Source organism: Pan paniscus, chromosome 3, assembly GCF_029289425.2.
Source record: "Pan paniscus chromosome 3, NHGRI_mPanPan1-v2.0_pri, whole genome shotgun sequence".
Classification (NCBI taxonomy): Eukaryota; Metazoa; Chordata; class Mammalia; order Primates; family Hominidae; genus Pan; species Pan paniscus.
This window is the reverse complement of record NC_073252.2, coordinates 156,726,756-156,750,932: the sequence shown is the minus strand read 5'-3', so window position 1 is coordinate 156,750,932 and position 24,177 is coordinate 156,726,756. Positions and strand designations below refer to the sequence as shown.

General features: G+C 41.9%; 1 protein-coding gene across 5 annotated transcripts in view; it reads right to left on the bottom strand.

The window, feature by feature from the left end:
* FNIP2 (folliculin interacting protein 2) overlaps positions 1 to 24,177 on the bottom strand; it is a 137,454-nt gene that overhangs the window by 20,503 nt on the left and 92,774 nt on the right. For all 5 annotated transcript variants that reach the window (XM_008976136.4, XM_003822534.7, XM_055111975.3 and 2 more), the window contains 4 exons: positions 22,568 to 22,714; positions 22,280 to 22,449; positions 14,597 to 15,923; positions 13,553 to 13,709 (listed from right to left, as the gene is read on the bottom strand). In XM_008976136.4, coding sequence (XP_008974384.2) covers positions 13,553 to 13,709; positions 14,597 to 15,923; positions 22,280 to 22,449; positions 22,568 to 22,714 — 1,801 coding nt within the window. The remainder of the gene's footprint in view (positions 1 to 13,552; positions 13,710 to 14,596; positions 15,924 to 22,279; positions 22,450 to 22,567; positions 22,715 to 24,177) is intronic.

Genomic DNA, 24,177 nt, shown 5'->3' with positions numbered 1-24,177 from the left:
ATACTATTTCTTACTAGCCATACCTTAATAGTAGAAGTTAGTAAATAGTGAAATCTGTCAAGTAAGTTTTTTAAGTTCACAATTTTATCAAGTTCACATGCATAGCAGGTTTCATACATATACTTATTTGCAGTAACATACATGTAGCAGTACTTTTAAGAAATTAAGTATTCTAAAAAATACGAACCTAAGATTGACTGATTTAAACACCTATGAAAAGCCTAATCCACTATCTGCTCTTCTTAGGACTTGGAGTTTGGGCATGGGAACTAAAGAAAAGGAATAGGAAGGTGGGGCATGCCTGTACCCCAACGCTGACAACTGAACCATGGTGAGCCTCACTTTGGCCTCCCATACACCTTAAGGAAAAGGGAGATATGATATGGATACCTGTCAGTTTAGTAAGATTACTTGGCAAAATTTCTCTTCTTAATGCTAACATCTTTTTTCCCAAAGGGTTTTGTTACCTTGACTAAATATCTCTAGAAAAACAAACCAAAAAGCCTACATTGTATAGTTACCTTTTTTAAAAGTTCTCCTGCAAACCATTATTGTCTCAGATTAATCAGGTCCTCATTTCAGAGTTCCAAATGAAAATCTGAGAGAAATACTAATATTAAATATAGGCATTCCACTTAAAATGCCTGTTTGAGAAACTTTACAAACCTTATGGATGCTGATATACATCAATTACCCTCTTTTCTCTCAAGCTAAGGAGAATCAATTTTGAAATAAGTTTCCTGTCCAAATAATTTATCAAATTCTCCTATCAGAATGGATCTGCGATATGTTTGTACTTCCTCCATCAGCTGAGAAAAGCACTGCGCTATCGCCACCCTCCTGAGTGCCCACACCACACTGAGTGTCCAACGGCAGCCAGGGTATCAATGCAGAGCTGCCAGCCCGGCACCTTCCTGCCACCCTCTCCAGACCACTAACAGCAGGTTACATGCCTCCCACAGAAACTTAATTGGGTAACTCAGAAACTTCTGACAGGGACTTGCGGATAGAAGAACATGGGAGGTGAGTAAGGAGCTGCAGACGATTGTTAGGGTGGACAGCCAGTCTCCAGAAAGAAAGGAGGTAGAGGCCATACGCCATTATCATTTTCCCCTTGCTGCACTCATATGAGAAGTTAGAAACAATCATTTATTCATTTCTACCTTGTCAATATTTTGTTTACCCAAACTACTTTCCTGTGAAGATTTTTCAAGATAGAGTAACAAATGAAATGCCTTGTTTTATAAATCTGTAGATTATTGAGTTTTCTTTGCTATTACAGCTTGTTGAATCAACAGGATCAGCCTGGTTAATTTGTACTTGCTTCTCCTTCACCTTCCGCCATGATTGCAAGTTTCCTGAGGCCTCCCCAGCCCTGCAGAACTGTGAGTCAATTAAACCTCTTTCCTTTATAAATTACCCAGTCTTGGGCAGTACTTTATAGTTGTGTGGAAGTGGGACTAGTACAGCCTCCTTCTCCAGGCCAAAAAGATTCCTGCTCTTACCTCAGGTTGTGCCCAAAATGCCTTCCCTGCCACCCCATCTCAAGTCCACAATCCCTCAAGGACCTGGCGTGAGTCCATCCCTCGCCCTGGAAACCTTCCCACATGCACTGCACTGCTCTTCCTTTGACCTCTGAGAACACTTGCTGTCCACACCATTCATTTTGGCACTTCATCACACACTGTCTTAACTTGTTCTTGATTTCACATGTTTGTCTACTCAGTGATTTTATAAGTAACTCAAGGAGATAAATCACATTTCTTTTTCTTCTGTAGCCTTTGAAAGGAACATAACACAGTGCTGGGCATGTGCAAAATATCTAATACATTCTAGCTGTGGTGAACAGTTTATTTTTGGATGCAACCCAGTTCCTATTAAGTCATCTGTGCATTTCTTATTTTCTGGCAATATTATACCTCCAATGCACCATAATTAATATATTTCTTTTCTATGTACCACATTTAAATGACTAGTATTTCACGTGATTACCTATTTTTAACCCAATGAAGAGTGAGGAAATGCCATTCTTGCATATATGCTTCCCATAACTACTTATTAATTCATCATGTCATTTCTCCTGAAGGGGGGCAGGAACACAGTACTGCTCTACAGATAGGAACACTCAGGACAAAAAAAAAAAAAAAAAAAAAGAGCTTATTAAGTATCTTGGCATGTAAGAAATAAAGTCTAGGAACTCACAAGTGTTTCCGACTTTCAGCCCAATGAGTCTCCCAAGCCCTCTACTATAAAATCCAAGGAAATCCCTTAGAAGACAAGAGTGCAAGAAGTGTGAATGATGGTCTGAATTTATTGTCATTAGGAGAAAACACAGCCACTTCTATCATGCATGTTGCTACAAGTTCCCCATCTTTATGCTGCTTGACACTGACCCTTTATCAATCTTCAGAGATGTCTGAGCCCACATGTGTATTACAGACAGCAGGAGTGTGAAGACTTCTGTATTCATAACCAGATCTAAGGTCTGCACAATAGTTACAACAGTGTGGGTTTAACTATCAGGGATAAGCCACTGGGAAGCCTCTTTAAAACACAAAGAGAGGCTGGGCGCGGTGGCTCACGCCTGTAATCCCAGCCTTTTGGGAGGCCGAGGCGGGTGGATCACAAGGTCAGGAGATTGAGACCATCCTGGCTAACGCGGCGAAACCCCGTCTCTACTAAAAATACAAAAAATTAGCCGGGCATAGTGGCGGGCGCCTGTAGTCCCAGCTACTCGGGAGGCTGAGGCAGGAGAATGGCGTGAACCCAGGAGGCGGAGCTTGCAGTGAGCCGAGACTGCGCCACTGCACTCCAGCCTGGACGACAGAGCCAGACTCCATCTCAAAAAACAAAACAAAACAAAACAAAAAAACACAAAGGGAATAGGCAACTTATGATTCAGGTAATTGGAAGCACTTCTCTCTATGTTTTTCTCTGAGATATTCTGGATAATAAAACACATGATTCTTTGGCTTCATTTGAACTCCCATTTGTTATTCATTTTATATAATTCTGGTAAGTTTTATACATTTATTAAAATGTACTTAAATAAGAGGATGCTACATGACAACATACCTTTTCACAAAAATTCTCTTTATGTTACAGCACCATGACTTAATATTAGCTTTTATGTAGCTGTAAGAAAGGCCTTTAGTCAGTCATGCAAAGAGCCCATGATGAATGTGATGACAGTCACCTTCTCAGCATTACTCTTAAAGGTCCTCAGATCCCCTTTGGTATTCCTCTGCCTCCTCAGAGGAGAAGACCCACCTATATAACTGCATCCTCCATAGCCTTGGAACTGAAGATTCAGACCATACAAGATCGTCCTTGGCCAACACACCCCACTAGGATGAATGAGAGCCACTAAAAGGACTGCAGAGGTGTGTGAATTGTAGACCAGTTTTTAAAAAAATAAAAACAAACCAAAAAACCCCTTCAGTCTCAAATCCATCCAGAGAAAAGAAATCTGGTTATCACTCATTATTCTTAAACCATCTCCTCCAATATATAAAGTCAGCTAGAATTTTTATTATTATTATTATACTTTAAGTTTTAGGGTACATGTGCACAATGTGCAGGTTTGTTACATATGTATACATGTGCCATGTTGGTGTGCTGCACCCATTAACTTGTCATTTACATTAGGTATATCCCCTAATGCTATCCCTCCCCCTCCCCCTACCCCCCAACAGTCCCTGGAGTGTGATGTTCCCCTTCCTGTGTCCATGTGTTCTTATTGTTCAATTCCCACCTATGAGTGAGAACATGCGGTGTTTGGTTTTTTGTCCTTGCGATAGTTTGCTGAGAATGATGGTTTCCAGTTTCATCCATGTCCCTAAAAAGGACATGAACTCTTCATTTTTTATGGCTGCATAGTATTCCATGGTGTATATGTGCTACATTTTCTTAATCCAATCTATCATTGATGGACATTTGGGTTGATTCCAAGTCCTTGCTATTGTGAATAGTGCCGCAATAAACATACGTGTGCACGTGTCTTCATAGCAGCATGATTTATAATCCTTTGGGTATATACCCAGTAATGGGATGGCTGGGTCAAATGGTATTTCTAGTTCTAGATCCCTGAGGAATCGCCACACTGACTTCCACAATGGTTGAACTAGTTTACAGTCCCACCAACAGTGTAAAAGTGTTCCTATTTCTCCACATCCTCTCCAGCACCTGTTGTTTCCTGACTTTTTAATGATTGCCATTCTAACTGGTGTGAGATGGTATATCACTGTAGTTTTGATTTGCATTTCTCTGATGGCCAGTGATGATGAGCTTTTTTTCAGGTGTCTGTTGGCTGCATAAATGTCTTCTTTTGTGAAGTGTCTGTTCATATGCTTTGCCCACTTTTTGATGGGGTTGTTAGCTTTTTTCTTGTAAATTTGTTTAAGTTCTTTGTAGATTCTGGATATTAGCCCTTTGTCAGATGGATAGATTGCAAAAATTTTCTCCCATTCTGTAGGTTGCCTGTTCACTCTGATGGTAGTTTCTTTTGCCGTGCAGAAGCTCTTTAGTTTAATTAGATCTCATGTTGAGTAGACATTCCTGACAGCAGTTTTACTGAAAGAGGGGACAGACAGACCTCCTGTTGGTGGCAAAGCCAGCTCTGAGATATGCTGAAGGGGTCATCAGCGAAAGGGGCTTCAGTTCCCTGAAAAAGCCATGCTATGCCCTGCACTCTTCCCTGCTTCTCATCCTCACTCTGCTACTGACCCTAGCTGAGTCCTCACCACAGCCGCCTTGTGCGTACGTTCTCAGCACCCTGGCCTCCTGCTGCCACACACTTGACCACACTATTTTCACTGCTGACTTATTTCTATTTCCTGTTAGATGGCAAACTCCCTGAGGACAGGTGCCATGTCTTCTTTCTGGCTACTTCTAAGAGTTTTCTTTATCTTTGATGTCCAGTTGTTAAATGTGAATTTGTTAATATTCTCCCTACTTGGGAGTCAGTGTGCTTACCTAACCTGAAAAATGCCAGCCATTCTTTCTTTGAATATTACTTTCCCTCATTTTCTCTATTCTATTTCTGCATATGCTATAAAGTCTCTTCACTCTGGCCACCACATCTTTTACTTGCTCTTTGATATTTTTCATATCTTTTTGTCTCAGAGCTCAAAAACATAATTTCTTAAGTAGCCTCCATTTCAAATTCTAATTACCTTTAGCTGTATTTAATCTGCTCTGTTCTTTAACCTATACCTGGAGTTTTAATTTCGGGGACTATTTTTCAATTTTAGAAGTTGTTTTTAGTTCTTACATAAATCTAAATGATCATTTATCACATTATCCTCTCTTTTTTTTAAGGTTCCAATTCCTTCTTTTTATCACCGTAAACACTTTAAACATGGCTACTTTAATAGTTATTGCCGACTGGAGGAGTGCTGATTCTCCTGCTTGTATGTGCTTGCCCTCCACTCATGATGATTTCCTGGTTTCCCACATATGTTTGTAATTTCTGAACGTGGGCCTATCTTACTGGAGCTATGTTTCATTTTCCTATATGCGTCTCATGAGCTTGTGGTTGTGGAAGTGTCTAAAGTAGTGTGCTTCCTTCTGCCAGAGTCCTAAAGGTTTCTATGCTTCTGGTTTTATGTTTATTTCTTGGGTAGGGATTCGCAAATCACTCGGGTAGAATAAATCTGGACCTGAAACCCACAAATAGCACAGACAGGGGGTTTTGATTTCTCATGGGTGACTTTATTTTCCCTAACCTGTTTCCAGCCAGTTTCTTTGCTGCTTCACTGCTTATGTCTGGTGATTTCTAGTCTCCTTTTCATGGAAGAATAGTTCTTTGAAGCTCCAGGCTTTAGGTAAGGGGCTTGATTCCAGGTCTCAAGCCTTACATGCACACAAGACCACAGTCTTTCATCCTCGGGTGAATCTGAGAACTCAGCACCCAATTCCTAGGACCTGTATCAAGACTGAAATCCTGGAGGAACAGCTCATGCTTACTGCCTTGGTTTAGATTTCCATTTATCTCTGGCACAAAAGGATTTCCATTTTTTTTCATGACAGGAATTATAACAATGGGGCAGCAGTGAGGATGGTGATATTTTATCCATCACTATATAGTTTTAGAGGGGAGGCATGCCATCCACACCAGTTTAGTACATGTTGCTGGAATCCTCCCACCTCAGATCTTTTTTTTGGCTGGTGGGGGGGTGAGGGGGGGTGGGGGAGGAGACAGGGTCTCACTCTTTCACCCAGGCTGGAGTGCAGTGGCTCCATCATAGCTTACTGCAGCTTCGACCTCCAGAGCTCAAATCATTCTCCCACCTCAGCCTCCTGAGTAGCTGGGACCCTGGGCACACAGCCACCACGCCCCTGCTAATTCTACTTCAGATTTTGACTACTGCTATAAACACAGTACCAAGCACATAAAAGCTACCTGATAAGTATTTTTCAACCGATAAATCTCTCAGGTGTGACTCTCCCCACTCTAACCCAAAAGCATCTCTGCCCCATCAGGTGACACGAGTTATCTCGACCACCTGAAGTGCCACCACTGGAGATTTCTAGTGCATCAAACATATTTTTAACACATGAAAATACCAGAAGGGGTAACAATCACATATGGCCTTATCATAACTCTAAAAGCATTTGCTTATCAGAAATTTTTCTCTTGGAAACAGGTTTAATGTCGGTCACTAAAGGCTTCAGAGTTGTACTAAGGTAAACAAGAGGAAGAGGAAAATTAATCATTTTGGACCTTGGGACATTGCTAAGGGATCCTGGTAGGTATACATGAAGACAGTATGAAGACTTAGGGGTAGAGGGAAAGAAGAAAGGGTTCAAAGTGTGGCAAGATGGTCTGGAGGGGTGCCGGGAAAATGTCTGATCTTCTGTGTATCTGTGCCTGTGCTCACCAGACTAGGGCCCAAATTCAATCCGTGGCCTTGAAGATACCGTACATAACTTCTGGAATGGCTGCACTGTCAGGCTGGCCACTTGCTGAGTAAAATTCAGTCAGAAGTTGAGAAGAGGTGCTCAAGGTCAGAAAGGGTATCAGAATCAAGTTACATGATGAGATGTGGAACTCCAAAATAAAATGAGAGAGGGTTGGTAGCTTTTTTGCAGAGAATGGCACAGATGTTCAAATATCTTGTAGGTAGTAAAACATTTTGGGAAAAACATCAAAATTAGACATGTGTCTAACTCTGACACGATGCAAGAGACATGAAGCCCAAGAGACCTATAATAAGCTTTTATTTTCCTTTAGGTAACGACAATGAACACACAGAGCTGCAGGCATGTCTAAACATCTTACTCTTCCCCTTTAAGTTTCTTTAAAGAAAGATCATCTCCCATCTCTCTTTACTTCAGAAGAAAGGGCCACACTAAAGTAATAGACACACATGACTCTAACCCCAGTTTTATGGGGAAGAGTCAACTAACGTTAGTGAGCACTTTCTATGTGCCAGGCACCAGGCAAGGTGCTGGGGATATAAGGAAAATAAAGTCCCTGCTTTCTGCTTCAAGGCACCTGCAGCCCTAGTAGAGGAACACATCTGGAACAGAACAGGGATATGGGGCCCGGAATGATTTTGAAGAAGAGGCAACATATGAAATGGGTCTTCAAAAATGTAAAAAAGTTTGTTCAATAGTGTCCTAGGCAAAGAAAGCATAATCTGATAGGCAGAGAGGTGTGAGGAAAGGTGGACTATTTAAAGAATGGCAAACAGTGTTACTGGGGCATAAGAGGAGATACAGGGGTATGTGTGTATATTTGAAGGACATAAAAGGGGCAATTCCAGCTACGGAGTTTATAGTTTAGTCTCTTAGAAAATAGGAAGCTATTCAAGCAAAAGAGTAAATGATTGTCTCATGCTTTAGAAAGTCCTCTTGCAGCACTGCACAAGGTGGTAGAAGTGGGTAAAGTGGACACAGGGATGCCATTTGGGAAGATCAAAAGGAACTTTAAAAAGACTAGTCACATTGAGAAGGCGAGAGAATCACAATGATTTCAGATTGGAGTTGGGGATACCCAGAGATCAGTATTTTTTTTTTAACCACAATCCATGATAAGAAATACATTTTAACATCATGACCTGGCATACATGCTTATATGACATACCCTGGCATGACATGCCATATGCATACAAGTGTGACATGTGTGCACATGTGTATAAATACACACATAATACAAAGGTTTCACTAATCAATAAGAAGCCTAATGTGTGATGATTTTAGTTCTATATCATTAAAAAAACTGGTAATCAAAACCCATTTATAGGTCAAAATATGTAGTTTTAAAAGTGCTCCATAGGCCAGTGGACATAGGTAGTGTTGTATTGAGGGCTGTGGCTATAGAAGACGGTGCTAGAGGCCTGAGGCACTGCCATGTTTATTATCCAAACATGGGGAAAAGAAAACAACGAGAGATGTTCCAAAATAGTGGATTTGTCCTACATAGATGTTTTCTTTGTATCCTATTGATTTTAAGGTTGTTGCTGACCTGAGGTATTTAATGTTATCTGTGTTACTTAAGTAATGATTTACCATTTGAAGGGACTTGCTGTTCTTTTATAGTCCTACAGGTTGATTGCACTGCATGGACTAATTAGGTATTCATGAGCATATATATATATATATATATCACAGCCAGGCTTTTAGCAAAGCTCTTTATCTGTGCTACTGATTCCTGCATGATATTTCTGGAGTCAATCTGTTGCTATGCTTAAAATTAAATGGAAGAGGCTGCTGTATCCAATGGTTACTTCATCTTATAAATTATTTTGTAAAATGCTTGAAGCCCTGGAGCATAGTTGTTTTTTAAAAAACATCAAAATGTAGTGTTAATTTTGGTCTTAATGACCCTGCCCTGCAGAGTTAGAGCTGTCCAGTCTGCTCCTGGGCAAAGCAAAAATGAATGTTTTTAGCACTCAATGAATGTGTGTACAGGTTCTGTTCAATCATTCCCAACAGTAGTCCCCTGGGATTGACAAGGCCATTGACTAGTTAGGAGAACTTTAAGTACATACGCATATAGCTTTCTTTTCTCTTTCTTTTCTTTTCTTTCTTTCTTTTTTTTTTTTGAGACAGTCTCGCTCTATTGCTCAGGCTGGAGTGCAGTGGCATGATCTCAGCTCACTGCAACCTCTCTGCCTCCCGAGTTCAAGCAATTCTCCTGCCTCAGCCTCCCAAGTAGCTGGGACTACAGGCGCCCGCTGCCACACCTGGCAACTTTTTTTTTTTTTTTTGTATTTTAGTAGAGACGGGGTTTCACTGTGTTCCCCAGGCTGGTCGCAAACTCCTGAGCTCAGGCAATCAGCCCACCTCGGCCTCCCAAAGTGCTGGGATCACAGGCATGAGCCACCGTGCCTGGCCCATACATAGCTTTCTTATCTCTGACAGTAATTTTCATTTTTACGAAAATAATGGTTGTCATTCTGCTCTCCCATATTAAAAACATGATATATTGCTGTATCATTTACAAAGCACTTTTACATATATTATTATTATTATTTACTGAGATGAGGTCTTGCTCTGTTGCCCAGGCTGGAGTGCAGTGGCAATGATCATAGCTCACTGAAGCATTGAACATCTGGCTTAAGCAATCCTTCTGCCTCAGTCTCCTGAGTAGCTAGGACTACAGGCATATGCCACCATGCCTAGCTATTTTTTTTTTTTTTTGCTAGAGATGGGATTTTGCTATATTGCCCAGGGTGATCTCAAAGGATCCTCCCAAAGCTCTGGCATTACAGGGGTGAGCTATCACATCTGGCCCACATTTATTGGGCACTTAACAATGTGCCTGGCAAAGTGCTAACCACTTGATATGCATGATCTCACAGAATCTTCAGACCAAACCTATGACGTAAGTACTGTTCACAGTATAGATAAGAAAATTAAAGAAACTTGCCCAAGGCCACAAAGCCACTAAGGGGTGAACCATGATTCAAACTTAGGTTTGTCTGTCTTCAGAAGTTAACTTCCTAACCACTGAATCATATTTCATCTGTTCCACTAAATACATTTTTCTGGGGCTTAGCAATGCCAGTTTATTTACCTAAGATTATCAACAAACGAGTGGTAATACCAGGACTCAAACTCAAGCCATCAACACTAAGTCAGTGAGATCTTCATCACCTTACACTGCCCCACAATAACCCCAACAGTAACCCCGTCAGCTGTATTCACAGGCCAGACACAAGAGGAAAAAGGAGAGGGAAAAGGCTACTCAGGAGTCACAGGCATAGAATGCTGCTGGCACATACGCCTGCTCTCTTTCCATTTAAAGTCAAAAGGAAAACAGAGGAAAGAATGCACAAGATGTGGCAAGAAAAAAACTGAAACCGTATTACCTTACACTAATTTAAGGCAGCTGTATAACCTATATGTTAGGAGGCAGAGAGAGTTCAAATGACAGAAAAGAGGTAGTATATGGACTAAACAAGAATACGTGTTTAAATATTTAAAGAACTTCTGAATCTCGATATGTGAAAGTCAGTAATAAAAATGAAAATTGATGAAGTAGTTACTATATCTTTCTTTCATAAGAGACTAGGATAAGAAAAGTACAAAAAAATTCTTAACATTGGAAGCATTACAAAGCAATCTCTCAATGAGAGAAAAACTCCAAACTAGCAGTTATAAAAGTGTACATTTAGAGCCAGGTACAGTGGCCTGTGCCTATAATCCTGTCTACTTGGGAGAATGAGGCAGGATCACATGAGCCCAGTTCGAGTCCAGCCTGGGCAATACAGGAAGATCCCACCTCAAAAAAAACAAAAACAAAACAAAAAAAACCACATTTAATTTGCATAAGACAGATTATTAAATCCAAATTGTGCACAGGTCTAGAAAAGAGATCAATAACTGGAATCAATTGCTTTTAAACAGTTAAAAATCCTTCTCTAAAAAGAATTATGAGTACCAAAGCCTGCTGAAATCTAGCATGAGCACTGAAATTAATGTTCAAAAAATTGGTTTGTTTTTTCTTATTTTTTTTAACGCTATTTTATTTTTGAGATGAAGTCTTGCTATGTTGCCCAAGCTGGTCTTGAACTCCTGAGCTCAAGTGATCTGCCCACCTTGGCCTCTCAAAGTGCTGGGATTACAGGCGTGAGCCACTGTGCCCAACTTAAAAAATAGGTTTTGAAAGCAAGTTTGATAAAGCAATTTATTACAATTTTCTCTTCTTCAACAAGCTATTATTTCAGCTCTAACTCTGGTCATATACTTGTTTTTGGATCTCTGCTTCTTTTTCTGGCAACATATTCAAGAATTTAAATATTCACTAGGCTTTATGGAGCAGTAAATTCGGAATAATGTTTAAACAAATACTCCTAAAATATTTTTCAACAAATGTTTGTAAATGGATGTTGAAAGTAAGCCTGTTTAAAAAAAAAAAAAACAAAAAACACTGCCATAGACCAGAGCGCCAGTTTAAACAGAACACTACTTCAAAAGCAAAATTCATTATGATGAATGTGTCAAGTGAAATTAGAAATCCACTAATGCTAATTGGATATATTCTGAATGTATTAAACTTCTGAAGATATTTTTATGAACCCTTTGGAATTTCCTATTAACACCCACGCATGGCTGCACTTTGGATGTACCCACAATTTGACACAATATAGGTTATTATACTTAATAACTTTCGATCTCTCAGGGTGATTGCATAAAGAAATGAGAAATGCTACAGCGTGAAAACACTCCTTCTAAAAGGAAGGGAAAATGAAATATGAAAAAGCTTGAAGAGTAATGACAGAGTAAACATGGTTGTGTTTTTTCAAATAAAAGAATTATAGAGCCAGAGGGTCACCATGAAAATCTAACACACAAAAATGAGAACTTGCCAGCCTATGGAAACAAAATATTTCATGAATGGTTTTACAGATAAGTTCAAGGAGGGTTATCAATCAATAGATTGCATTTCCAGAGTGGTCAGTGAGTAAATCCAGGGCATTCAAACAAAGTCCCCAGCTGGAAGGTCCAATAACCAACACCAATATTGTTAGAAATCAAAATGATAGCAGAGCAGGAAAAAAAAAACAACTCACAGTTTGGCATGTGTGAATATAAACAACAGGAGCGGACACAAAAGGTGCCTTAATGTTATAGGCAGTTACTAAACACACATAAATACAGCCTGTGAAATTGCCAAAGCATCAGACATCGTTTTGGACAACTTAGATAGCATTATACAATGAGGGCATTGTTCTTACAGGGGTCATTGATGCAAGGACTCATGAAATGATAAACGACTATATGGTGTTCATAACTATAAAGAGAAATTATGCTATTAAATAATTATGATATTATAGGGACAAAAGCAACTTCATAGTTTCATCCCAGGAGTATCCTGGTGAGGGGTGGCATGTGACCGCAAAGCAGGGGTGGGGTTAGGAATGTTTGGCCACACACATGTACACTGGGCTGGCTTTCCCCAGCTTCGGATGGCCCTATCCTCATCTCTTAGCCCTCCCCATTGAGGGAGGTTATGATGACATCTGCTTCACTACTGAGTTTTTTTCCCACTTCACATAAATATACTTAGCCTGTTTAGCCTGTGTCTGATGTTTAGTCTTCACAGAGGAGATGCTCAAGGCCAAAGATAATATGCAATGCCTTTTGTTCCACCTCAAAAAAAAAATACTTGTTGGCCAAGGAGGTAGGTAACAGGCCAAATTCTGATTTTCTTAATGCGGTGAGGACTTTCCCTATTGCACAAGATACCAAATGTTTCTAATACAAAACGTCTATTTTTGCACATCTGCCCAATAACAGCTCAGTTAAAAACAGGCCCATCAGATTGACAGTTTCCTTAACTGCTTAGTTCCTGTTGCACTGCAGATAGCAGAAAAGCACTTAATAGCAGCCACGAGGCAATTTTTCAGTGAGACTTGTTAATCTTTATACAGTCATCCTCATGCAGCCATCACAGTGAACTTAATGACAAATCAGTTAAAATAAATTACTTATAGGAACTTGTTTAAGCATCAGATAAAAAACAAACCACATGTGACACTTCTTCGGTCCTTACCGTGACGGCATATAATTGTCACCATCTGTGCTGTTTATTCCATTTGCCCAGCCTATCTGCTAACCCACCACCCCCAGAGCAGCTCCTTGCCCTTCTGTGTCCTGTTCTGGGCCCCAGGAGGCTCACCTCTATGCACCACAAGGCTGTGTGTCTGCATCAGCTGTGCCCCTGCTCTCTGGCTTTCAGCCGGGCTCAGCCAATGAGAGGCGCCAGAAAGAGACCAGAGAATGGGAGGAGGGATGGCAGGAAGTCACCCCCTCCTCACTGCTCCTGCAGCCAGGCCACCCCTCGTTCTTGCTCAGGCTCTCCAGGGCTCTGATGTCACGCACCCTCCCCTTACTCTGTCAGGCCCAGGTGTGCTTTCTAGCTTCCAGCTGCTGCTAGGCCCCAGGTGCCTCACTAGCCCTAGCTGGTTCCCATAACCCTGCCCACATCTCCATAAACAACCCCTTAACTAGTCTCTCTTCAGTCTAAACACCTGTTCTCAGCCAAGACCTTGACTGACACACTGTCAGCAGGCAGAGGCTCCACACTGGGATCACTTACATGGACTGTGTGGACAAGGTCGGCCACCAGGCACTGCTTCAGCTTCTCATCACTGCCGGTCCCATGAAGCACAAGATCAGGCATGTATGTGGGGCAGTAGCCTGCCAGAAGTGAGCGGCCAAAGTTCCTTACATTCTGGGTGCTGATGCTCTGAGACCTAAAACAACATGTGGCCCATTAAAATGCACAGCTAAAAATGTACTTTTTTCTTTCATTATAATTGGTGCAAGCACTCCAATGATACAGGTAAATAAAATAGATTCAGGGTGGTCCATGTCACCAACCCTCAAGTAAGTGGATCACAGGTGGGAGAAAAGGGAGTTTTTTAAAGTGGAAGGCTGGAAGAAAAAAAAAACTATATCCATGGCTAGTTATGAGTTTGTGTTTGTACCTCATATTGGACATCCACCAGGCAGTCTGTGTCAAAATACTGACCAAAGAAAATGTTTCAGGAAGGGCTCTTGCCAAAAGCCTGGCTTTAGGAATCTGACATATCTGCACAGAGTAGTGCCCACGACAGTGCGGAAGAACAGAAGAAATTTCTAATTACTGCTTTCAGTCATCACAGACCAAATAATCAACCTGATGGAGTGTTAAGAAAGAGGTGTTGTTTCCCAACCACCTCACGCTGCTCTGATTGGCAGGAGAGAGGCCACACGGCGAGTGTAATCCACCACCTCTGAAGCAAGGCATCTGCTGCCAGCCACGGACCTTCTCTGCAGTTGACAGAAAATTAAACTCCCTATTCCCTCCCCCATCTCCACCACATCCCTTAGGCTTCCCCAAAGGGTCACGATAGCTGCAAAGACAACCACTGGCCACCTGTCCCAGTGAGCTCAGTGGTGCTAAGCCAGTGACCATCTTTGGAAGAAGGACAGGTGGGAAACCATTTGTATAGAATTAATAATACTTCTAGTACTTTGTGGAAAAAAAGATACTGTGTGTAAAGCAGACAATAGTAGTAGCTAACAACATCACAGGTGTCAGGCCAGGAAAGTGGGATTTGAACCCAGTTCCCTCTACTTCCCAGCCTGCTGGAGTTACCTTGGCAGAGGCAGCTCCACTTCCAAGGACCCTCCAGTCCTGTCACCACCGTGACCCAGATCTAGCATGGCTGAAGCGCAGGCTTCGTCGTCACTGTCTCCCAGGGCGCTATCTGAGCTTTCATTTCGGGGAATGTCTCCTTCAGTCCTGAAGTTGGCCTTCTTGTTGTCATCCCCACAGGGGATATTCGCACCAGCCACAAGGCCAGGGCCCCGCTGGACACACCTGGGGGCAACAGGCTCCAGCACAGGTCCTTCCGCAGCCTTCACATACAAACCTCTAGCGGCTTCCAGCCTCCTCCCTCCCGTTCCTGCTGTACCGTGGGAGGCTGTGCCCAAGTCAGCAGCGTGGCTGAGCTGCCCAGCAGTATCTGCTGCCGTGTCGTTTCTGCTGCCTCTGTCCTCTGCAAAACCCTTGTCAGACTCGCCTTCATCCCCCTCTGAAGGCCGATTCTGAGGACAGCAAACATTCTCCTGAAAGCCAGGTTTGAAAGGGCTCCTAGAAACCTGCGGGTCCTGAGCCACATCAGCAGCCTCCCTGGCCTCCAAGGAGGGGCCACAGGCCTTCACCCGTTCCTCCATTTTTTTCATGCGGCTTTCAAAGTCAGACTCTGGAGATGCAAAGCTTCCAATCTGGAAAGTGACCTTTTCTAAGGAAGGTTTCTCCCGGAGATGTCTGTCAGGGCAAGGCCAGGCCACTGACCGGTCTGGCAGTCTTGTAGGCATCTCTACTTTCAACAGCTCACAGACAGCTTGCTGGTCCATCTTCATTCCTGCCCCCAAAACTTCACAGCTGGGAAGTCTTGAAGAGCCATCTTGCGGTGCCTCTTTATTTTTCTCATCCCCACAAAATGCATTCTGAGGTTTCCAGGAAGCGTCTGATGCTGGCCCCTGGCACCCTGTGCTGCAAGCCTCAGAACCCTGCTCTGGCCTCCTGTTAGCTTCTTTGTCAGGTTTAAGACCCAGGTCTCTACTGTCAGTGCCCTCTGGGCTCTCAGGAAACCCTGCCGGCCAGGGGTTGTGTCTCTCTGCTGCTGTTGGTGGTAGGATGGGGGGTACAAGAGCGGGCTCGTTCCTCACCGTAATGACCACATACTCAGACTCCTCCACCTCTCCTTTCTCCAAGGCTGTTATGATCTTGCTCCCATTTAAAACTTGGTCACCTTCACCATGATTGCCACTCCAGGTCAGCTGGTTCTCTTGTAGCTCAGAGCAACGGAGAAAGTAGGTCAGGACATAAAGTATTCGCTGGACTAAGTCCTTCTGCTTCCCTACCACGACGGTGCGAGTCAGTCTCACTGGAGAGCCTATGGCTCCGTAAAGATCACCTAGAGAGCAAAGGTGGACACAAAGGCAGTGGTCTCAGATGTCACAGATATATCCGTCTTTACAAGGCAGCATATCACAGATATATCCGTCTTTACAAGAGCAAAACAGATAACTTATATTCCCAATCTGGAGTCCCTGCTTCAGACTCATGATTTCTACTTTCTAGTAAGGACTACGTTTTAGTTTTGCCACTGTAAGCGAGTCAGTCTGGACACAGGCTGCGGCCCACCACCCCTGGTGTGTGGGAGTCGTGCTGCTGTGCCCACAGCCCCTCCCAGTGCCTGCTGGGTCTTCCCTGCAGCTCAGTGGATCAGCCAATGAGATGGCCCAAAGAAGGCTAAAGCCAGAGCTCTGAATATGTGACCAGATCTAATACTATATCTTGGAAACTAGAATAATAAGAATTTGTTGGAAGAATCCCAGGACATTGGGCCTTGGGATAAAATCCAAATTTAGGAATTTCTCAATAAAAGTGCAGTGAATTAATTCAAAATACTTAATAAGGTGGTCTACACAGAATTATCTTAATACGCATACACACACCAAGAAGAATCAGCTTGATTAACAAGAAGAAAATCACTTAGTCATGAATGAGTCTGAAGGTTTTATTTCATTTCGCTTGAAAATTCAACTGGGCCAGGCGCAGTGGCTTATGCCTGTAATATCAGCACTTTGGGAGGCTGAGGCAGGCAATCACCTGAGGTCAAGAGTTTGAAAGCGGCCTGGCCAACATGGCAAAACCCCGTCTCTACCCAAAATACAAAAATTAGGCGAGCGTGGTGGTGTGCACCTGTAGTTCCAGCTACTCGAGAGGTTGAGGCAGGAGAATTGCTTGAACCTGGAAGCCAGAGGTTGCAGTGAGCCGAGATGGCACCACTGCACTCCAGCCTGGGCAAGAGCATGAGACTCTGTCTCAGAAAAAAACAGAAAAGAAAATTCAACTGGAAAAAAATATGTCCCATTAGTTATATCCTGACAAGTTGATTAAAAACTGACTAATGTACTGTGAGCTCTACAGTCAGCTTAAGGAGGAGACAATAAGGGCAAATGTGTCATCCAACCACCCAGCAATAAGCTTTTCATCAAAAGAACTTCAGTGCCTAACTATTAAAACTACTGCATTTGATAATTTGATTGTTACATTTTATAATGTTACACATTTGATAAGAAGATGGACAATTATAATAAAGAACCTATGTTTACTAACTGGACAGGCACTGTGTTAAGACCCTAAAGATGTATCTCAGCTGGGTGCGGTGGCTCATGCCTGTAATCCCAGCCCTTTGGGAGGCTGAGTCAGGTGGATCACCTGAGGTCAGGAGTTTGAGACCAGCCTGGCCAACGTGCTGAAACCCCGTCTCTGCCAAAAATACAAAAAATTAGCCAGGTGTGGTGGCGGGCACCTGTAATCCCAGCTACTAGGAAGGCTGAGGCAGGAGAATAACTTGAACCTGGGAGGCAGAGATTGCAGAGAGCCAAGGTGTTGCCACTGCACTCCAGCCTGGGCTATAAGAGCAAAACTCCATCTCATAAAAAAAGATGTATCTCATTGTATCTTTGTATAACCAAACTGGAGTTAGAAACCCATTAAAGAATAATCAGAGGGCTGGGCACGGTGGCTCACACCTGTAATTCCAGCACTTTGGGAGGCCGAGGTGGGCGGATCACTTGAGGTCAGGAGTTCGAGACCAGCCTGGCCAACAGGGTGAAACCCCGTCTCTACCCAAAATACAAAAATTAGCCAGGCGTGGTGGCAGACACCTGTAACCTAGCTACTTGGGAGGCTGAGGCAGGAGAATCGCTTGAGCCCGGGAGGCAGAGGTTGCAGTGAGCCGAGATCATGCCACTGCACTCCAGCCTGGGTGACAGAGCAAGACTCTGTCTCAAAAAAAAAAAAAAAAAAAAAAAAAAGAATAACCAGAATATTGGAACAAATCAAAAGCTGAAAAGATACTAAATAAAGGAGAACTGATACATGGTAATCAGTACAAATCAGAATGTAGGAAGTTAGAAACCCTCTGAGGAATGCATCTAGAGAGGAGGGAAAGCAGTTATAAGGGCATATACTAGATAAAACTAATTAAAATAGATGAGTATGGGAAAAAAGTTATGAGAACCATCGGAAAGTACCTCCCCCTGGGACCCATTAAGAAATACCTCCTTCTGCGAGTATTCCCTTGTGTACGGTTCCTAAGAACATTCAAATGGCAAGACATAAATAATAATAAACAATCCTCTCTATAAAATGACTAGATTATAGGCTGATAGAGCTTTAACTGAGAGGCATTTGCAAGTGACTGAGAAATCAGCCTAGAATTCAAGAGAGTAACTCAGAATTGTAGGCTGAAGCTAGGACTTTTGTTTGAGAAAACCTTTCTAAGAGCTCATTACTGTTAACACTTTGATTACATCTGCCTATTGCCGCAGGATATCAACAGTCATTTCAGGAATTCATGAAATATTTTTTGTTAAATCAGTTTCAATATTAATAAAGAAGAAGCATTACTTATCCAAAATCTGGTATAACAAACTACAGAGGAAAGACCACTTAGAATATTATTTTTTAGCAATGCATTTGAGTATTGTATATTTTAATAACTGAGGAATAAATGGAAATGGTAAAACAAGGAAGGTTATTAAAAATATAATTTATAATCATTTAAACTATATAAAATAATGAGTGCAATGTGAGTGGAACCAGTGCTATTACATTATAGCCAAACTTCATAAAATAAAGCATTTTTAAAACAGTAGACCCATAATATTAAATATTTACTGGAAGTTCAATTTTTCTTGAGTCTTGGATAATTGAAGCTAATTTTTAGAGTAGATTTGTTTTCATGAATATAATTTTTTAAAATGTAGAAATTGCACAACAATGTGAATGTACTTAACAAGACTGAACTGTACACTTAGAAATGGTTAAGATAATAAATGTTGTTATATGCTTTTTACCTCAATTAAAAATAAAAATTTAAAAGAGAGGCAAATGGGGAAAAAGCAGAAGAAAAAGTGAAGGAGTCAAGAGTCCTTCCAAGTGAAATAGGCCGAAGACAGAGTGCATGGAAGCAGGAAAGGTGCTGGACAAAGTAGGAGGAGAGGTCACAGGAAAGGAGGACACAGAAAGGAATGGTGGCAAATGGGGACACAGAGTGGAGACTCAGGGAGGGAGAGACGGAGAGAGCAGAGGAACAGACAGAAGAAACTTAGGAAGAAAGAGGGAAGAATAGAGAGAAGGGAAAGCAGAAAGAAAAAAGATGGGATGTTAGAGAGGTGCAAATTGATAGAGAACTGGGGTGAAGCCAAAAGAGGATGGAGAAGGAGAGAAGATAACAGCCAGGAGGGTAAAACATGTAGAGATAAAGAAAACAAAGAGGGAGGAAGAGGGAGAAGAAAGGAAAGAACTGTGGAGGGGAACAATAGTGAAAAGTTGGAAACTAGAAAGAGGGGAGGAAAGAATGAGGCGGAGAAGCTGAGAGAATTTAGAAGCCCTGTAAAGGAAGCATGGTGAAAGAAAGGGGGTTAGAGAGGTAGGGGACTATATAGACAGAAACAAAAATAAACCAGGAGAAGCTGAGAGAGAACAAAAATAAGGAGACGAGAAGAGAGTTTAGTATCTTAAAGGCACACTTATTCCTGATCACATTCTAATAATGTCTATGTTGTAGAATTCCCCTTTCAACAGTGTTTCCTTATACCCTACACAGTTTAACTTATTGCATCTTTATTATCATTATTTCAAATGTTTTCTAATTTCTTTTGTGCAATTTGTTTGGCTTGTGGGTTATTTAAATGTGGTTGTCAGCTGGGTATGGTGGCTGACACCTGTAATCCCAGCATTTTGGGAGGCAGAGGCAGTTGGATCGCTTGAGCCCAGTTCAAGACCAGCGACCAGCCTGCAAAACATGGCAAAACTCTGCCTTTACAAAAATTAGCTGGGCATGGTGACGCACATTTGTAGTCCCAGCCACCAGGGAGGCTGAGGTGGAAGGATCACTTGAGCCTGGGTGGTTGGGGCTGTGGTGAACCTTGATTGTACCACTGAACTCCAGCCTGGGTGACAGAGCGAGACTCTGTCTCAAAAACAACAACAACAACAAAAATACATGGTTTGATTTCTGAGAAAGTGAGAATTAAAAAAAAATTGATTTGTAGTCTAATTCCACTGTGTTTTGAAAAATACAATATAAACTTTTGAGAAAAAAATTTCACACATTTTAACTTATATTAAATCAGTGGTCCAAATCTCTTTTGGGTAGAAAAGCTCCTTTTCATTTCCACAAACCCTTAAGATCATTAGGTCAAAAAGAGACCTATATGGAACTACTTCAGTCAGTGGTGTAGACAGTGGCATTCAAACTTTGTATACCTATGCCAAGAAAGAAATACATTTTATACTGCAACCTCAATGCATCTTTTGAAACAGACATTTTACAAAATCTACATGTAAATCACTGATATTTTCTATTCTATTATACCAATTAAATGCTTTTTAATTAAACCCACTAAATTGCTTCCGCAGCCCACTAATGGGCGGCGATCACATTGTACACAGGGAAGTGGCTGGGCAGAAGCAAGGATCACCGAGCTCCTGAGCAGCAAACCCGTGAAAGTGGCATCCAGCTTCCCTCCCTCTTCCCTGGTAGTGCTGAGCAGCCATGGAGGGGGAACGCACAGTGGCACCTGTCCTGGTAAGCTCTCAGAGGAGTCTTTGGAATGATTCCAGATAGTCTTCTCTATACTTAGGAACCTGGATTGAAATTATATCTCCATCATTGTGTATTCCCAGCAGTTTCTATTTTCATGTTTACTGTGACTTGCTAAATACTGAATGAAAACAATAAAATGTGAAGCAAGTGCTTCTACCTGTCAAATTATTGAAGGCCCCCGACTTCTTTGTAATAATGGAAACTCGGCCATCACTTACACTTGGCTTTACAAAGCTATCACAGGCCTTCGCCGACCAGGGCCTCATCCTCGTCCCCTCCTCACACTCCTCTTGTCAATAGCCAGACCCCTGATGGATTGTTTGGGGGAAGGGAGGACTGAAGACTTTCAACAATACATGATCTCCCCTGAAAGATGAGGATTGTGAACCCACAGGAAAAAACTCTTCGTTGTTATGCTGAACATAGGGAATTAATGGCTCTCAGTTATGTTTCAAATAAGAAGCACACCTAATTATGAATACATTTATCTAACTAAATGCACACTACTTAATTAGCATTGTTTTAAAATGGGTGACCCAGCAGCATGGAATACAATGTTTCCTTAATATCCAGCCCCCTTTCCTTCTCCACTTGATGAGACTACGTTTTTTTCAAGACTATTATTATTCCATAACAAAAACAACCATGTTCTGTCTTCCCCAGGAAAAACTTCCTGTATGACCAAGAATGAGTTAGGCATGTTCTGAGTAATGATCAAATCAGGGCAATTAGCATATCCATCACCCCAAACTTTAATCATTTCTTTGTGTTGGGAACATTTGAAACCTCTCTTCTAGCTTTCTCTGAAAATAAGCTATTCTTAACTATCGTAATCCAGTGCTAAAGAACACTAGAACTTATTCCTCCTATCCAGTTGTAATTTTGTATTTGTTAACTAGCCTCTCTCCATATCTCCCCTTCCTTAAGTCCATTTAAATATCCACAAATTCTTTAATTGATTTAGACACGCCTTTTACCCCCTAACCATGAGGGGGCTTGTATTCGTTTATACATCTCACAACCAAGAGCACAAGGACAAGACAACATCTGTATTGTTACAAAATGAGGCTGAGAGTAATAAGGGTAGGGATGAGAATCTAATGACTATGTGTAAAACCAGTGCTTGGCTCATAGTGTCAGCTTTCATTATTGTCATTATAGCATGCTGCTTTCCAGGATGAGGTGCTTTTCTGTGGATATTTTTGATTGTTACAACTTTGGGCGGGAGGTGAGAGGGGCAGTTCTACTGGCATCTAGTAAATGGAGGCCAAGGATGCCACTCAATATCCATTAATGTGTAAGAGAGCTCTTCCCACACCCCACAACAACTCAACCAACAAAGAATTACCTGGTCAACAGTGCTGAGGTTAAGAAATTCTGCTCTAGGGTGAACAGCCACTGTGGAATGGGAGAACACAGTTGGCTTATACTGCTTTAAGAGTGTAGCACAAAGCTGCCAGTAGGGGAAAAAAGAGAGGAAGGTGGTGGCCGTACAATTAGAATCCAGGGACCAACTTCCTATTCCTCATCTGCCCAAAGACAACCTATGAATTACTGGGTGAGAGAGCCGGTATAAACTACAAATTCTAGCATTTTTTTCCTATTCCATCCCATATATTCTCTGAATAGTCAAGTTAGGTACTAACCCAGCTGTGCCCAAAGAGGATTATATGGATGTGTTTTGGCCAGCATGTTCACTGACTGGGAGGTACGTTTCTCTGAGAAGGCTTTGATGGGAGGGTGATCCACAGGCATGACAGTTGGGACCCAGGCCAGGTGGTAGGTTAACACTGCAGTCAGTAAGGCAGCAAAAAACCTTGGAGAAATGGAAAAAGATACAACCAACTTAGTCAATACAGAAAGAGGCACATCCTATGCAGTACACACATTGGCCATGAGATTTGCATACAAGTCTCCAGAGAGTGGAAGCTTACTGGTTTTTATTGATCTGTTCTATCAGAAGTGTAAACTCCTTGAGAAAGCGCTGGCAGAGCTGGTTTTTTTCCAAAGTGCCGGACATCATAGTAAGCCATACAGGTTCAGCTATCCTTGGAACAGAATATAAGTTCCAGATAGTTCCTCTATAGAACAGAAAGAGAGGGAAACACAAAAGTGTCAGAAATACTATTTTGGATAATCTTGGTGTAAAAGAATAAAGGAGAAAACAACTTGAATCTATGTAGTCCTTAAAAGATTCAAGCTCCACACATAACAGGGGTTGCACACTATGGCCCACGGGCCAAATCTGACTGCCACCTTTTTTTGTAAATAAAAAGTTTTACTGGGTCACAGCCGTGCTCATTTATTTACTTATTTATTGTCTATGGCAGCTTCTGTGGGACAACGGCTAAGTTGAGTTGCTACTACAGAGACTCTACAGAAAGTGAAAGTACAGAACTAGAAAGCCTCACTTTCAGCTTCTTGACCTTTGAAAAATAGACACCCCATTAAAGTAGGACCCAGATTCTCAGCCGGGCGTGGTGGCTCATACCTGTAATCCCAGCACTTTGGGAGGCCAAGGTGGTGGATTACAAGGTCAAGAGATAGAGAACATTCTGGCCAATATGGTGAAACCCCGTCTCTACTAAAAATACAAAAATTAGCTGGGCGTGGTGGCGGGCGCCTGTAAACCCAGCTACTCGGGAGGCTGAGGCAGGAGAATCGCTTGAACCCAGGAGGTGAAGGTTGCAGCGAGCCGAGATCGCACCACTGCACTCCAGCCTGGTGAAGAGTGAGACTCAGTCTAAAAAAAAAAAAAAAAAGTGGGACCCAGATTCTCAAGCGCAAGCCAGTGAGTGTCCAGTCTGACCACAGCAGAGCAACAGGCAAATCTCCAGTGCTTTCCCAAAAACTATGGAAGGTTTACTAATCATCAGACTGCCATCAAAGAGCACAACTTTATGTCATTCTCAAATATATGACTTAAGTCTTAGCAATCACCAGATAATAAGTAACATGTTACTTGAGTACTTTAACACATAATCCACAGTAAAAAAAAGGCTTGCAATTTTGCTCCAGGTAGCATTACTGAGTTCATCAGCATATACTTTAAGCATCATAAAAGTGTTCTAACATTCAAAGGATTATAAATTTTTTTTTTATCCTTCCTCTATGGAATAACAGTTTGACTCATTCGCTCATGACTGCTTTGGAGTGGGATTCCATTCCCTATCAAGAAAGTGGCTCTAAATGGTGCAACAATCCCAACTCAGCATGATCAGAGAGGATCCCACCTGCTACCCAACACAATTTACCTTTCCACACAGATACTAGGAGCAAGGACTCTAGACACCAGTTTCCAGAGGACACTTGGTGTAAACTAGGACTGTCCTGGCAAACTGGAATGTATGTCTTCCTGACATGCATAACCTCTCCATCTGTGCTTTGAATAAGCATCCCTGAACTCAAGTTTCCACATCTGTAAAATGGGGTTAGTAGTGCTTAGGGCTTTTGTGAGGCTGACATAAGATAATGAATAGACTGGTGAGAGATACCTGAACATTAGTTTTCCCCATTCATCCTGTTAAAAACAATCCTATCAGGG